Below are 16,664 nucleotides of genomic sequence, written 5' to 3'. Positions count from 1 at the left end.
AATATTATTAATTAAATTAGAATATAAAAGATAAAGAACTAGATTATTATAAAGGCAAAGAGCTAGACTAACATTTTAAGAATTTTATATATATATATATATATATATATATATATATATATATGTGTGTGTGTGTGTGTGTGAGATTAAAACGTTTTTAAAAAGGTATTACTATAATGATTAGATTTCTTCGGTTATTTATTTCTTAAAATTTAAACCAAACTAAATTTAGTTGGTTAAAATTCCAAGTCAACCAAATCAAACCAAAAAATTGATTATTTCTTTTTGTCAATTGATTTGATTTTCGATTTGATTCTGTTTTTGGATTTTTCATGAACACTGACATTTCTTATTTGATGGAGTATAATTGGAAGTCATGTTTGTTATTTGTATTAACAAGTAGGGGTTGTGATTTAGAAATGTATAATCATTGATTACTCATAAATTGGGATGGTTTTGGATTATAGACTAGGTTACGCCTTAGTTGGAATGCTATTGTAAGAGGTGGTGGTCAGTGACGGATCCAAGATTTTAAGATAGTGGGTGCTCACTTCTTTTAACATAAAGTTGCTAAGAGATCAAGAGAGAGAATGTGCGTGTGTATTTGCTAGTTTCTATCCAATAAAAGTCCCAGCAATGTAAATAGTTTCATCTGGAGCATCTGTAGACGTATACTGATAGTGATCTATACAACTGGCGAATTCTGTCCATGTAACGGTCCATAGTCAATCACAATGTTGTGAGCAACACAACAGATAATAGACCATAAAAGGGAACAGCTACTACGCTAAAATATATACAAAAGGGTCTTCTTGCATTGTTTTTTCTGTAGAAGGCTTGAACAACGAGAGAAAGCGGTTGACAAACCCAAAAGGAGCCTTCTAGTATCATTAGCTATACCTTCCACATAATTCCAGTAGGGGAGAAGTTAGTAATTTGGCAGATTTGTGTCTCTAGATGAATCAGAAAAGTACATGCTCTTTTAGATTTTTCCATCTCAGCATCCGCAGAGGATTAAGCAGGAACCTTGTTGTATGTTTCATGTTCTTTCAACAACTGAATAAATGACAGTGGAGTTCCCAGTATTTGTTAATCCTCATGAGAAGGGCCATTTACGACAGATGAAGAAGATAAAGAGGGAAACCAGAGTTCTATACGGGTTCCCCCAGTTCCAATTGCAGCATCTGTTAATCTTGGTGAGATCACCCGCACGACACATCCATAACTCTCCAATATTTCTCGTGAAACAGTTAGTCCAGCCACAAAATTCCATGTCATGTTATCCTCTACCTTATCTTCAGAAAATAGATCTGCCCCAAAAGGTGCTAGAGAGTGCATCTGTGTCTATACAAAATGAGGAGAAAATACTTCAGTACTAACTAGCACACAAGCCAGATGATAAAATCAATCATGAGCATATAGTTCATGTCAATGCCCATCATCTGTCTATTTTCAAAGTTATAAATTCCTTTACTGTTATTAAGTTCCTATTTTCATTTTAAGTCCCACAATGTATCATCTTTGTATCAAGGCATTGTCTCAATGATCACGATATAGAATAGAGTTCATGACACTTTACCATATAGTGCATATCAAGGCCATCATCATCAATAATAACAAGAGCACCCCCTGCAGGTGCTCCAGTGGCAACAATTTCAACCTTTCCACCAGCTTGTATACGCAATAAAGCACCCTCAATCAGATTACCCAATGCCTGTCGTAAAGCAGGCTCTTCAATGGGCACCTGTAAAGATCTCGGAACCTCAGAAAGTAAAACAGCTCTCCTCTGCTCGTGTGCTAAAGGCGCCACTGCTCCCACCAAATCCACCAGTACATCAGAAACATTGCATGGTCTTTTGGGCGAAGAGGTGAAGAGGAAAAAGACCAACAAAAATGAAATGAAAAAAAAAGGAATTATTAACAATCTCCAAAACCAAAGAGTTGTTCCACAAGACAGCACACAATCAAAACTCAAAAGTCATCATTTGGCATCAAATTAGGAAAACAAAAAACAGCCATCCGTAGCTGCCTAAGTGAGTATTCATTAGACTTGTCAACCAATAGAAGAAGCATCTATACAGGGCAACTTTAAGGAAGAAACAGGAGGGAAAGGAGAGCCATCAAGCAAAAATCTCGGTAAGTTGATGGCTGAAGAAAGAGAATGGGAAAGATTGAAATTTTTTAGTATGTTATTATGCTGTCGTATGCGTTAGCATTTTTTGAAGTTGACATAATGCAATTTGTACTTTCCAGATCCGTAGGTCTCTAAACCGAAAAAAGTTTGAGAAACAAAAGTTTACCTGATTCCTTCCTGGCGTAAAGGTGCTAGAGCAAGAGGTGGCATTGGCATTTCTAGATCCTTGGATTTTAAAAAGAGAGATTCTAGCTTCTCAGACAAGCTACTGGATAACTGAGACCTCACCGACTCACGATCAGGATGAGTTGATTTAGGCATCTTTTTCAATGTTTCTTCACTATAGCGCATTATATTAGCCTGAAAAATGTATAAGCCCATAATATTCAACAATTTATCTTTGTTATTCTCAAAATCACTTGTAGGCAAGTCAACAAGAGCTGACGAACTCTAGATGGACCTTCTTAATGTGGAACTATATCTGTTGCAATGTATTCTAATTGATGTTTGAGAAGTTCAATCTTCTAGTGTTACTAATATCCTCCAGGGTTGAGAGATTTTAGTTCATGACTAGAATTTATGGAACTCCCAACTTGCTCTTAGTATTGAATGACTCAAGTTTGTACCCTTTCAAGTTTCCCAGAAAATTCTAGCTCTTTTAAACTGAAAAAGAGGCTTGCTTCAATCTTTCTCCTTCCTTTCTCAGTCAAAGTCACATACAAAAAGTCAAGAACAATGAGAGTGAGGCGCAGTTGGTGAAGTACCTTTGTTAGGGAAACAGCATCCTGGAGTCCCTTAAGAGTATCACTCAAGCAATCACCTTGCTCCAAGATGTCTTGAACAATATCATATGAAATCTGCAATAGGTCATATGTGCAGATTAATCCATCATTAAAAGTAATTGATCAAAATCTCACAAAAAGTAACAATTATTTGGGGGCAAAAAGAAGATGAAGCAGGATAAAGAAAAGGTTGTGGGTGTAAATTTCTTGAGCCACATACCTCACTCTTTCTAATCTGAGTAGATAACATCTTACTCAAAGTTCGAATACTGGAAAGAGAACCCCGAATCTGCACATTAAAGATTCATAAAAAATCTATTATGTTCTGAAATCTGTATGCTGTACATTTCGACCACCTTAAATTGATGGCATATATGGGTGCAGCCGCAGTGCAAATCTTACTTGCTCAACCAAATTGCTCATCCTGATATTATTTTGCCAGGTGGACTGTTGGAGCAAAATTGCTTTCTGACAAGGACAAAATAAGTTAATTCTAAAATGAAATTATTGTGCAAGACTGGAAAAAAGAGAAAACAAGAAAACTAAATAACAAAATGCTCAAAGAAGAAATTTCATGGCAACAAATACGAAAAAGTTAGAAGTGGTGTTATATCGTCAATATTTTAGCCACTTTTTAGATAATACTATTACGAGTTTTTGGATGTTATAGTAATTGCATATTTCAAGGAAATATTTATACATAAAGGGATGTAAATGAATTAATTGAATTCGAGACATAATATATACTTAGCACCTTTTTCATATCAGTGTTCGTACCTGATCCATGACATAAGCCATTGCAAGTGAACGGGAAATATTTATAGCATTTAATCTTTGCTCAGCTGTGAATTTTAACATCTCAAAGGAGTGGTCAGTTGAAGTTTGGATATTCAACGATTTCAAATCCGTGCTAGGAGGCAAGGAATAAAACTCCTCCTGGCCAGGCCATGCTTTCACATTAAACCCACCCTTATCAAATGCAGTTCTTGGGAGTTCCGCAACTAAAAACCCAACAATAAATGGGTGTTTTACCATAGGGAACACCACAGCTCCAAGCTCAGGAAGTAATTCTGCCTAAGATGAATAAGACTAGTCAAACACAGTAAAGTCATACATTCAGTGCAAAACAAATTTGAAGGAGAAACTGATGTACCTCTTGTCTCGAAAGAGCTGCTTCAGTCGCTCTTAAGCCCGCAGGAATGCTAAAGTTACCAGTTAGAATCACAAGATCAGTCGCATTAACACGTGGATGTAAAGTAATGCGACGCAACTCTAGCTGATCCATTACATAACTACCTGCTGGTCTTACATAAACCTGCAATTCACTAAATTAGCACAAGGAAAGTAACTAAAAAGGCAAAAGTGTTTCAACCTTATATCTCCAAAAGAGCCAGGTGAGGGGGAAGTACTTTTCTCTTTAGTTTGGTTGTGTCCTATTGGTCTTCTATCATTTTGAAAATCCTAAAGAAAAATAGGTTAGAGACCTATGTTCACAACACATGAAGTCCAATCAAACATGGAAGATGTTAGAGTAATCAAATGATACATCGTGAGATAAAATTTAAACAAAGTATTATAGTAAGAATAGATAACTTGGTCTCATTTATTGGTCTGTATTTTAGTGTTATAGGGTAATAAAATGGTTAGAAATCTCTTTTTCTTTTCAACCTTTTCCCGAGACTGGTAGCAATGTAATAATAAAAAGCACTAAGGCAGTGCAAGCCATATGTACATGGAGGGTTGGATCAAGTATGATCCACCTTAATTACAAAAAGCCTAACATGTCTACCAAAGATTCTTACTTTCTACATGACTTTCTCTACACCAAAAATGAAACAAAAGGATACAATTCATCTTAGCATCTTGGAGGGAATTGTATCTATCTTCAAAAACTCTTAAGTTCCTCTCTTTCCGTACTGTCCACCAAATGCAGGCAGGTATCAGTCTCCACCATGTCTTCTGCCTCAGAGAACCTCTATTATTGTTCCAAGATTTTTAGGAAATCAACAGTGGTTGCAAGCATGGCCTATGTGAGGCCCACAATGTTAAGGAACAGTTGCCACGATTGTCTAGTGATGGGGAAGTGTAGAAACAAATGGCTATTGGTTTCCAGAGCTCTGCCACAGAGCAGGCACCTAGAACAGAGCTGGAATCCCCTTCTCTTCAGGTTCTCTTGGGTTAGGCAGGCTTCTCTTCCACCAGCCATGAAAAACAGGCCACCTTAAAGGGAGCTTTAACTTTCCATATATTCTTACATGGCCATCGATCTACGTATTGACCTGTGTTTGAGATCAAAGGATAGGCATACTTGACAGTATAAATCTCATTCTTGCAGTTGTTCCAAAGAAGGGTGTCTTCATACTCTTTATGTACTTGGAAAACTTCCAAACTTAATCAGCAATTTTCTCCACTAATTCCCGATCATTCAGTCTTATTCTGAAAGTGATGTTCCAGCCATGCTGTCCCAGGGTGTATTCATTTTAACATCAGGCATCCCTTTTTCTTTTCAATCTTACACTCATTTATGCTGTTCCTAATGAAAGCTTATGTTGATCATCCAAACCCATTGTTACAGTCTATCTAGCCTTCTTGGGGAAAGTTCAAGGAAAGTGAACCTCTGCTTTGTGAGGAGATTTGTGTTGTTCTTTAATACTTTTAGAGTATTCTAACGGGTTAAAGAACACTTGTGCAAATGAAAGAACAAAAGCCATGTGCATTCTTATTAGTGAGAGAGGACTGAGCATTCAGGATGCTGGAAATAGGACCAGTTGATAGGGTCCTAGTCCTAGCAAAAGTATGTTCAAGAGTATTGCCAGAAGATACCTTCACCACCAAGCTATCAATGGATCCACCAATTTTTCCTAGTTGATGGCATCTCATCCCGTGGGCCCTCTGTGATCATTTTACTCTGTTGGATCTTACTCCAAGTAAATTGGATGTGCCAAAAATTTAGGCTACATTTTTTAATCTAAAATCAAAGCAAGAAAGAGTGTAACAAATCACAATATTTGATACAAAGAACTAAAGAGGATTATAATCTCAAGAGCATCTCCCAATCTAACAAGAGCATCATTTCTTTCCTTTTTTCTAAAAGATAGAAGTTGCAATGACTAGAGATGATGCCTTTCTTCTCTAAAATGCAACTACATTTGAGTTCCTTATCCTCGGACTGAAACTGCTCAGTTAAACTGAAGCAGCATAGACGGATCAATTTTCAGAGAAGAAAGAATAGTTCCTAAAGGAACTTAAGCACCACTTCACTACCTAATGCCTATTGGTGGAAGCTCATACTCTCAGAAACAGAATATACAGGTTGCATTCTTATAATAGTGCCACTAGACAGACTTAAGGCTAGTCCGCTGTCCAGAGAGCGAAACAAACTGAACTAAGTTCTACAGGTTGCCATATGTAATTTTCGAAGAGCAGAGAAAAAGGAGCAATAGCATTAATTGGCAAGCCATACAAACTTATCTGGAAGTTTCACTTATCTTAGACCTTAATGCAGCTTAATTCTGGAAATGGAAGACCTAACAACAGGCACAACGAGCTCAAAACAGTACAAATTGCCAAAGAACAACCAGCAACAAAAATCGAAACATAAAGTTTCTTATGCTAGGCAAATTAACATAGATATACAAAATATAGAAAATTATCTTACTCCGAAGAAGAAGCATTAATCAAAAACAAAAAAGCAAATAGAGTTTCTTACGGTAAGAACCGTTTAAATTCATGAAGACCTAAACATAAAGCTTCTTAAGCTAATGAAATTAAATAGTCATGTTAGAATATTAGAATGTTATTGTGATAAAAAAAAAGATGTAGAAAATTATCTTTGAACTACTGAATAAAGCATTAATCAAAACACAGTGAACAAAAGGTAAATGTTACTTACGGAAAGAACAGACTGAGGATGGACAATACGGCGAAAGAGGTCGAATTGTTCAACGCAAAGTCTCTTGAAATCAGCACTCGGTAATACCAAGCCTCCGTCATCCTTTTCAATCCTCTGAACGAACTCCACCGGTGACGTCGAAGCATTCCGTATGGCCGCAGCAACAGCTGACGCCGACGAAACCATACCGTCGCTGTCGCCGTCGCCGTCAGAATCATCGTCGGAGCACGCGCCACTGACGTGCCGGAGAGAAGTATAGGTGGAGGAGGTAGCGGCAGCATTGGTGAGAGCAAGTGGTGGTAGTCTCTGTGAAGAAGCGTGAGTAACTGTAATTGCTGCTTTGTGGAAGGTAGGGGAGAAGAGGAGGGTAGGTTGGTGGTGATGGGGTGGGGGTGGGGGTGGAGGTGGGTGGGTGAGATTGGATAATGGTAATGGATTCTGCGGAGGAAATGCAGAGAGCAGCATTTTCGTTACTGTGAGATCGGATGGATGATTGTAATGCGAATGCTGTGTGGCTCAATGTCCACACATGGAGGAAATTGGCCCAATGCCATTCCGCTATTGGTCAATGTGAGTTTACAAAAACACCATAAAATTTCATTTTATTTCAGTTTTGCCCCTAATACTGAAGTGGTTGAAAATTTAGGAAAATCCCCTGGGGCCTCCTGCCCTTACAAAATTATACACGTGCTGCCCTTTTGCTTCCCACTTTGACGCGTGCTTAGCAAATTGTTTTTCGCCTGCGCTGTTTTCTGGGGAATCGTCATCTTCCCACCGCTTGCTCTATTTCTGTTTGTGGCTTCCTCCTCTGTTTTCTTCCCTATCATGTATATCTCTGTTTTATCTCCAAGTCTTACCATAAAATCTCAACTTATGGATTTGTTCTATCCACAACATATCTATTCTTTTTCATTACTACTTTACATAGAACGCTCAGTTTCTTAGAGTTTTCTGCCTCCTCCTTAAAAGGGTAAGTTTTATATGCTTGCTTATTTTTTATTTTTTTTATATTATCTCACGTGGGTGTTGTTATAATATATAAAAGTTGATCGTTTTTGTTACCTGCCATAATTTTATGCGTACCCTTTGCTCAATTTTGTTATTTACTGATACAATTATGTGGTATGGGGATTGCTGTATTCGAATATATATAGGAGCTTTATCAATTAATTTTGAGGATCCACATTACGGTTGATATGAGATGTCAATTTGGGGTTAAAAATCTTTGCCGCAACACCCTTCCCCAACTTCCTCTGGGGATTAAAAGGCAAATCTGACTGTTTATGTTATTTGTTACTGCAGACTTTCCTACCCATAGTGATGCTTTGCTGAAAATTTTGGAATCCTTACACTTTTGAAGGATTCATATCGCTTTTGTACAATGCCTTAGCACTAACTTGGTACTTGATCTGTTATTACTAAAAAAATTCATCAAAAAAAAAAAAATGAAACAAAGAAAAGGACTAAGTGCAAGACAGCAAGAAGATAGTGAAGGAACTTAGCAAAGTGTCGACATATCTATAGCTAAAGTGAACATGCCCATGTTTATCACATTCTCCTTTTACTATTATAGTAGAAGGTAGGAAATGTTTTTTATGTAACAATTTTGGTTGATTGTGATCATCCAGTAAGTTTCTGTATGCAACACTCCATGCTCCTCCGTAAAGTTTTGTTCCTTCCTCATATTTGCCAATAAATCTAAATAAGTTCCTGCAAATGTTTATGTGTTAGAAAGATTGGTTTTTGAAGATTTCTTGAAGATTTCTTGAGTACCGCATGACCCCTGGAGTCACACAATTTTATTCATAATCTACTTTCCCATATGTAGCTTATACAATTATTTCTTTTGTGTATTAGACAGAGAATGATTTATATGCTAAATTCAGTTGAATTATAACTTCTACTCTTAGTTGTTCCAGTCAAGTCTCAGCTAACTCTACCCTTAATTGTACTGAATTGTGACTTATGTACTTCTTTCGTGTTAACTTAAAAATTGTGAGATTCTTAAATTATGACCATTTTCTTTATTCGCCTTTGTCTTCTAGCAATTTGGATATTTTGTATTGAACTTGTGGTAACTGTCACCGTCCGAGGCTTTACATTCGCAATAACTCCAAACGTCTTTAAAAAATTAGAAACTGCAGGGACATATAGTATTGACAAAGCGGAGAAAAGTGAACATTTTGAATATTTATTTAGTTCTCTCACATTAAAAGTTCTGTATCTACGCTAAGAACTGATTGTACAAACGAACATATCATACCTCTACATGTCTCATTCTATAACTCAGTTGTCACGCCCCGAAATCGAGGAGCGCGACTGACGCTCAACCGAGTAATCCCAGTCGAGCAAGCCTAATTTGCATTAACCTCTCATCATTACTCATGCATGATTTACCATAACATAATAAGATCTTGACTTTCATATTAAATACACTTGGCTCAATGGCCCATATTTTCTTTCTCGTGGTGGTTACACAGCTCTATAAATAGCTGTAAATACTGTGAACATAAATATATGACAAAACTCAAATCTTTAATTACATGACCCACAGTGTACATGGAGCTTCTATGACAATGGATACCTATATACATAAAACGAACTAGACCCAAACACCCACTAGAACTGTAGCGGGCTCACCATAAGCTGAGTAGTGAAGAAGATACCTATCAAAGATCCATATCATCCTGTAGAAGTATACTTGCATCCATTAAAAGATGCAGCGCCCCCGACAAAAGGGACATGAGTACATGTGGAATAGTACTCGTATGTAAGGAAGTCAAAACAACATATGAAAATACGGTAACTCAAATAAGAGGCAAATAAAATACATCAAGAAACTACGAAACATCCAATAAAATCACATTTCAAGTCTTATTATACTTGCATCCTTCTAACCTTCTTTTAGGATCAACTGCGCCATATGAACTATACGTGGAATACATAATATAATATAATTGTATCAACATGTACAAATAATGCCAACGAAAGTGGCACCTTCCTCCCTTATTTTACACATACACATTTCGTAGACCGTCCTTAGTGTTCACATATCATATTATACACCTATGCGTCTCATAGACCGTTCACAACGTTCACTTACACAATATAAATATACCTATTCAAGGGCTTGGAAATACAACATGAATATGATGAATTATGGTAACAATAAATGGGCTTAGATAGCCGTTAACGTCAAGCAAATTTATTAAGAGCTTCCACTCAAATTTATCGATATTAAGTCGGGGATCCTTTATAACCACCCTCACACAAAGCGGCCCTGCCGCCTCACCCCAACATATGCGAGTGGAGGTGTATCACGATACCACAACCTCTACACAAAGCGACCCTGCTGCCTCACCCCAATATATGCGGATGGAGGTATATTACCGTACCACAATCCCAACACAAAGCGTCCCTGCCGCCTCACCCCAATATATACGGATGGAGGTGTATCACAATACCACAATCCCAACACAAAGCGGCACTACCGCCTCACCCTAATATATGCGGATGGAGGTGTATCACAATCCCAACACAAAGCGGTCATGCCGCCTCACCCCAATATATGCGGGTGGAGGTGTATTCCACAAAACCACCATCCCTACACAAAGCGGTCCTACCGCCTCACCCAATATATGCGGGTGGAGATGTATTCCACAATACCACAATCCCTACACAAAGCGGTCCTACCGTCTCACCCAATATACGCAGGTGGAGATGTATCAGAATACCATAAACCCTACACAAAGCGGTCCTACCGCCTCACCCCAATATATGCGGGTGGAGGTGCATTCCCAATCACAATTCCATATATAAACTCAAAGCAACATAGTTTGGCATTACATTTAACGTCGTAATTACTCTTATCATTGGAATACTTCATGTTCATGCTCATCATGGAGAAACACAACTCATTACATTAGCGCATGTATGGTAAATCAATAAGTCGATTTCAATGGCACATGGGCCCAATTCCTTTTCTTAAGGTTCATCATCATTTAACAAAGGACATCTCATTATTCACTCCCTTGACCTCTTGAGGTCATTATCTAGGTTCATGACCCTTGGGGACTTAACAATCGAAGTCATTTACATACATTATTTCAGAAGCATACAACTATAGTTGAAACCATTGGGACATACAACACTTCGAAATTATCATTTAGGCAACGATCACATTTCATGTTCATACTATCACTTACTTGTACTTGCCATGGGTGATTATATAACATTAAGAGCATTTAGAACATTTAGGAAAATCATAGTCTTTACTCGCAAGAACATAGGGGCTTATAACACATTGGAAACAAAAGTACAAATTCGTACATCTCATAACCTTTCACACCTTATATCACTTAATTTGTATTTTCAACCACTTGCAACATTATTATTTCATTGGCTCTCTTGGCCATACATATGATTCTACTTTCATGGCACAATGGCCGTATTTCATATTCCATACCTTCATATCTTTCCTTTCATGGATCATCATCCTAAATATCAACATATACAATATTCCGGAAATCACAACTTTAGGTTTATTAGTAATGAAGACTTTAAACACAATGGATTTCTTTCCGAGAAATGGAGTAAAATGATTGACAATCGAAGCACGAGTTAAAATCATAAACAAGTAACACATCGTTTCTTCTTGAATTACTTTTTCCCCAAAAGGACAATACACAATTTCCACTCACGAATATGTAAGAATGCAAAACACATTGAAAATACTCACTAAACATAGCATTAGCTAAAACAGCCACATATGGGTATCACTTGAGTTCATAAGCTTTTAGGCAATTCTATGTTCAAAGTCAATTTTAGAATAGTTGAATCAAAACTCATTTCATAATCTTTCTCACATCATCTCATTTCATGGGCACCATTGGCCACAAGTATAACTTTCACTCTTGGCACGTTGGCCACACTTTGTATCCCCAATTCACTTATTTCACTTCCAACCATCTTTATAGGTTATCAACAATAAGACATTTCCAATCAAGACTTTAGGTACACATATGAACAATTAAGAGTCTTAAGCATATTGAGTTTTCTCACACAATTTGGCATCATAACCTTTATTTGAAACACAACTCAAAGACATAGCATTTTAATACACATATCATTCTTGAACACATTCTCAAAAGATAACATAATGTGATAGGAGCATTCAGAACACGTTTTGAATACATAATTCTCGACACTTTGCTTATTCGCGACAATCAAATTTATTGGGAACAACTCGGAACATAGAATAAGGAACTTGAGACAACCATACTTGAAACTTATGAGAACATCATTGAATTCAATTCTAAGATAGTAGTTTAGCCAACATACCTTGCTTTGAGCCCTCCTTAAATTACTGCAACGTTCCGGAAATTCTAGCAATTCCAATCTATTTTGAGACATAACAAAATTGAACACAAATTAGGAAGGTATTCATGGTTTTAGCTCATTTGAGCATTTTATCAAACACTAGGTGTGCAAATTTGGCTACAAGGTTCTTCTACAAGATTTCCTTCATTCTACAACCCAATCTTTACTTATTTGAGCTTAACAATCTTCCTACAAACCTTATTGGTACATACATGTATAAATAATACTCTCATACCCAAGAATCATACTCCTAATCAACCATCTTCTACCCAAATCCGAAATTAAAAACTAGGGTATGGAACCCTACCTCTTAGATGAAGAACTTGTGAAATTTTCTTGTTGGATTTCAAAGCTTGGACAAGATCTTGATGAACAAAACACTTCATCTACTTCCTCTCTCTAGAACACTCTCACTTTTCTCTAAAAAACCTCAGATAATTGCCCCAAAATAAACCCCAAAGCCTATTTATCACAATGGGGTCGGATTATGAAAATAGAAAAATTAACCCTCCGAAAGCAAGTTTGCGGTCGCATAATGGACCGCAGAATGGCTATGCGGGTCGCAAAATGCACCGTAAAATCGGTGCCAAAAACTAGGTTGTACTGGTCCATTCTGCGACCAGTTTGCGGTCGCAGAAGCACTTTCGCGATCGCATAATTGTTTTGCGATCGCAGAATTGGTAGCAGAATCTCATTTTTCCAGCTTTTGATAATTTGGTCATAACTTCTTGTAGGAGTGTCCAAATGACGAACGGTTTGAAGCGTTGGAAACTAGACTTAAAGGGTTTAATTTGATAGGTATATCATCTCCTAAGTAGTTATAGTTTGGTAGCAGCATGCGTTTGAAGTAGGATCTTGTGCGAACTCACTTGAAATTTTATCCCATCATAAAATTTTCAACTTGACTTAGCCTTGGGGCTCTTCTTAGGCCATAAACCATTCTTAATGCACATCATACATATATTATCATGATCAATTGATATCATTCATATAATAGTCCTTGTCTACACACAAAATAATATAATTAGCGCACATCAACTTTCTTAATAGCGCTTAAGTACTTCGAAATTTTCTGGGGTGTTACATCAGTAGTGATTACAAGCTCTTTGAATACTTTTTTGCATTAAGTTTAACGATTTTTAGCTAACGACAACTAACTTATCAAAATTTGTTGAGCTTTGTTAATTTGAGAGGTTAAGTTCCTTTAAAGATATTTGTTGTGTATATTTCCCTTGCTCTTCTTCACCTTCATCTTCTTCTTCTTCTCTGGTGAATTATTTTGGTAAATTCAAGTGTGCCTCTGGCTGGGAAATACTGAGATAAAGGAAAATTACATTTTTCACTAATAAAAAGACTTGGCACAAGAATATTCTTTTTAAATGTTCTTTCTTATGATGGAGAGCTTTAAGGAATAATATAACAGAGCATGAAAGTATGAAGAAACGTAAGAATTTTTTATTATGTATTAAGACCCGAATTATGTTTGAGGCATTCAACGCCTATAGGTGAGATATATTTTGCTATACTTGTTTTGCAAATCCACATGATCAAATCTGTTGATAATTTAATTATTTTATTTGACAATATTCAATTTTGTGACAACTGATGATCATGAGATGTGCTAGGAAAACATAAATGAAAAGCATCCTAATTTATGGTTTTACTCTCTTCTGTGCTAGGCTACAGACTCTACACAAAGGCACAAGGGATGACGACGTGCAATGACAAACATATTTAGTCTGTTGGAACATGTAATATTTGTTGCCTATTGATTATGAGATAAAAATCTGGTTCTTCTTTCCGAAGTCAGATATAGTTAGTTAACGCACATTGTAGTTCAATGTTTCCATCAGTTTGCGATTTATGAGACGTTGAAGTTTGCTGAACTGATTGAGTGAATGTAAGCTACACCACCTTCAGGTATTGAAAGTAGCTCTATCTTTAAATTGCTTTACCTCTCTAAATTGCAGGCTAACTGCATCTACTACGAGTAAATATTGTTACCTTTAAGTCTTTTACCTGCCTTTTTGTATTCTGAAAGATAAGCATGAGCAGCTAGACGCATGGAAATTTATTTTATCTGGTTAGTATGATGATGAGTGCCAGGGCAATTTTCATGTGTGATACACTGCACACTTTACTGAGAATCTTTGCCTCATAATGCACACTTTACTGAGAATCTTTGCTTCATAATGCTTCCCGACAAATTCTACCACTGAAGTAGTTCACTTCATGCTAAAAGTCATCAATTGGATAGTACAGTCAATTAAACTTAAAGTAAGCTATAGATTTCCAGTTTCTCCTCTTCCAATTTGTGCAGCGAAATCCATGCACGTGTTGGTTTTAGTTGGAGTTAATTCTTTTGGCTAATTAGAAATATAGATTTTTAGACACTCCGAGTTTTACGCCACGAGATGTATGTTTTTAGACTAATCTATTTCTTGGTGATCTTTCAATTTTGAAATTCAAACTAGACTTAAGGATGTGTTGAAGTTGATCTTTGCTCTTTCAGATCAGTCTGCTCTTGTTTATCATCCATTTGATTGCTGAGATTCCTCTGGTATTTTCTTATTTCTCTGGCATATAACAGGAGGAAAGCATACAAATGGACAAATTGATGGAAGAAATTGGCGTGTTCTCAGGGTCACTGGAAACCTTGTGGCTGCTTCAGTTGTTAATGGAATGCCAACCACGTTCGACCTGTTTCTCGACCTTCATATGTATTTTATACGAGTCTCTCTAACTGTGATGGAACTTTCCTTTCTCGAATTCTTTTTTAGCTCATTTAGTGCTCAAAGAGTACTTTTGAATTTTTAGTCAAACTTCAGTGTTGCATCAACTGATTTGGCATAATAGTTTATCATCTTTTTTTTATAGTAATTCTAATTTCTACCATCGTACACATATATGTATCAGCAGGTGTTGCTACAAAGCTATACATGTTTTTGGATGTATCAGCAGGTGTTGTGTAGAATTACAAACAACATAGTTTTGCTCACGTTGGGGCTATCCCTCCACTAGTAATTTTTCATAAAAGAAAACTCATATCCATTATTTTTGCTTTTATGCTTCTAAACTTAAAATATATATTATCAAGGCCTAAACTATATGCCAAAAAGTTTTGTCCAAGAAAAGAATTCAAACATAGCTGCATTAGAAAATTTCAATTATTACTAGAGATTATTAGACAAAATAAAAAAGAGAAAAGCTTAACCATTTTTTAATTGTCAAATGATGCATTAATTGAAGATGTGCCACACCCCTACAAGAGAGGCAGGAGTTTAAATATTTATTGCGATTTGCGATACAGATACAGATCTGATCCAGTAATATCTGATTTTCTATAAGGAAACCAAACAACATGATTTATATGATTTTCAAATCAGCATTTGGATTATATTATAGGACAGTTCATCCATTTATGCAATCTCTTTGATTTATGGAATCATTTTAAAAATAAGAAAAATCAAGGAGCGGACATGAATCTAAAAGGATTTGTTTCCCTCCTTGGTTTACAAAACAAGGAGACAGACGGACAACTTGATAGATATTGCATAATGCTGTGTGAGTTAAATAAACAAAACTGATATACATTTTAAATACCAAATACCAAAGCTGGATTTAAATTGTTCCTGTTCCATTATTGGATTCTCCATCATAGGCAGATCCACTAAATTTAGTGGGTTCAGCTTTTAAGATTTTTAGTCTTAAACTCATTGTACAGTTAAAATTATGGGGTTGAGATTTTAATAAGATTTAAAAATAAAATTCATATTTTGTATCGAAAGTTACGGATTCAGTTGAACTGATAGCCAAAAGGCCGCATCCATCCCTGTTCTCGATGCACAACCAATTATTAGCTCACGACTCGTGTGCCTTAGTTCCTTCAAGATTCGATTAAAAGCTCTTTAAGCTCTGAATCTCTAATGTTTAAGTTGACCAAGGGAAATGATTTTTAGCTAGGGCGGTGTATAATATGGTAAATATCGAATTATTATACTGGAGTCGAAAATTTTGGTATATGGTATTCAGTATTTTGGTATTTGGTTTAAGTTTTTAAAATAATTTGATATTATGTATGATATTTGGTATTTAAAAAAATAACATCGAAATACCAATATCGTACCGAAATATATACTAAATTACACATTACAGATATTATTGATTAATATACTAAGTTACACAAAACTTATTTTGGCATTCTTGTTGAGGTTGGCAGTAAAACCCATGTACTTTAGGAAAATGGAGGAATAAGGTAGGATGCAAATTTTAATTCTTAGTTTGCAAGTTGCCAAGCAGTTTACGTAATATTTCAACGATTTTGGGGTGTTTCTTACTCCGTTACTCTTGTATTATTGTTGCATATGTTGGATTAGTCCTTGTTGTATTCTCTAATTTCAACAATTAATACTAAGCAAGTAACATGATGTCACGCCCCCAACTCTGGGGGGCATGGCTGGCACCCGGTGCCTTACTA

The 16,664-nt window shown here is 36.3% G+C and overlaps 1 protein-coding gene and 1 long non-coding RNA gene across 2 annotated transcripts; one reads left to right on the top strand and one right to left on the bottom strand.

Annotated features, from left to right (window-relative positions):
• Positions 1–664: 664 nt before the first annotated feature.
• On the bottom strand, positions 665–7,339 carry LOC104097949 (chloroplast sensor kinase, chloroplastic). Its single transcript, XM_009604580.4, has 9 exons — positions 6,809–7,339; positions 4,070–4,231; positions 3,694–3,990; positions 3,319–3,384; positions 3,137–3,205; positions 2,899–2,991; positions 2,301–2,494; positions 1,580–1,853; positions 665–1,344 (listed from the first exon to the last, which is right to left on the bottom strand). Exons 1-9 carry the CDS (start codon positions 7,271–7,273, stop codon positions 1,090–1,092), a joined length of 1,875 nt encoding a protein of 624 aa, XP_009602875.4. The 5' UTR covers positions 7,274–7,339; the 3' UTR covers positions 665–1,089.
• A 123-nt stretch (positions 7,340–7,462) lies between these two features.
• Positions 7,463–15,067, top strand: LOC104113510 (uncharacterized). The gene is made up of 3 exons (XR_011411762.1): positions 7,463–7,778; positions 13,867–14,107; positions 14,778–15,067. It is a non-coding gene; the product is annotated as an uncharacterized lncRNA (long non-coding RNA).
• The last annotated feature ends 1,597 nt before the right edge of the window (positions 15,068–16,664 follow it).

This window comes from Nicotiana tomentosiformis, chromosome 10, assembly GCF_000390325.3.
Source record: "Nicotiana tomentosiformis chromosome 10, ASM39032v3, whole genome shotgun sequence".
Lineage (NCBI taxonomy): Eukaryota > Viridiplantae > Streptophyta > Magnoliopsida > Solanales > Solanaceae > Nicotiana > Nicotiana tomentosiformis.
The sequence above is the reverse complement of the archived record's forward strand: the minus strand, read 5'-3'. Positions and strand labels throughout refer to the sequence as shown.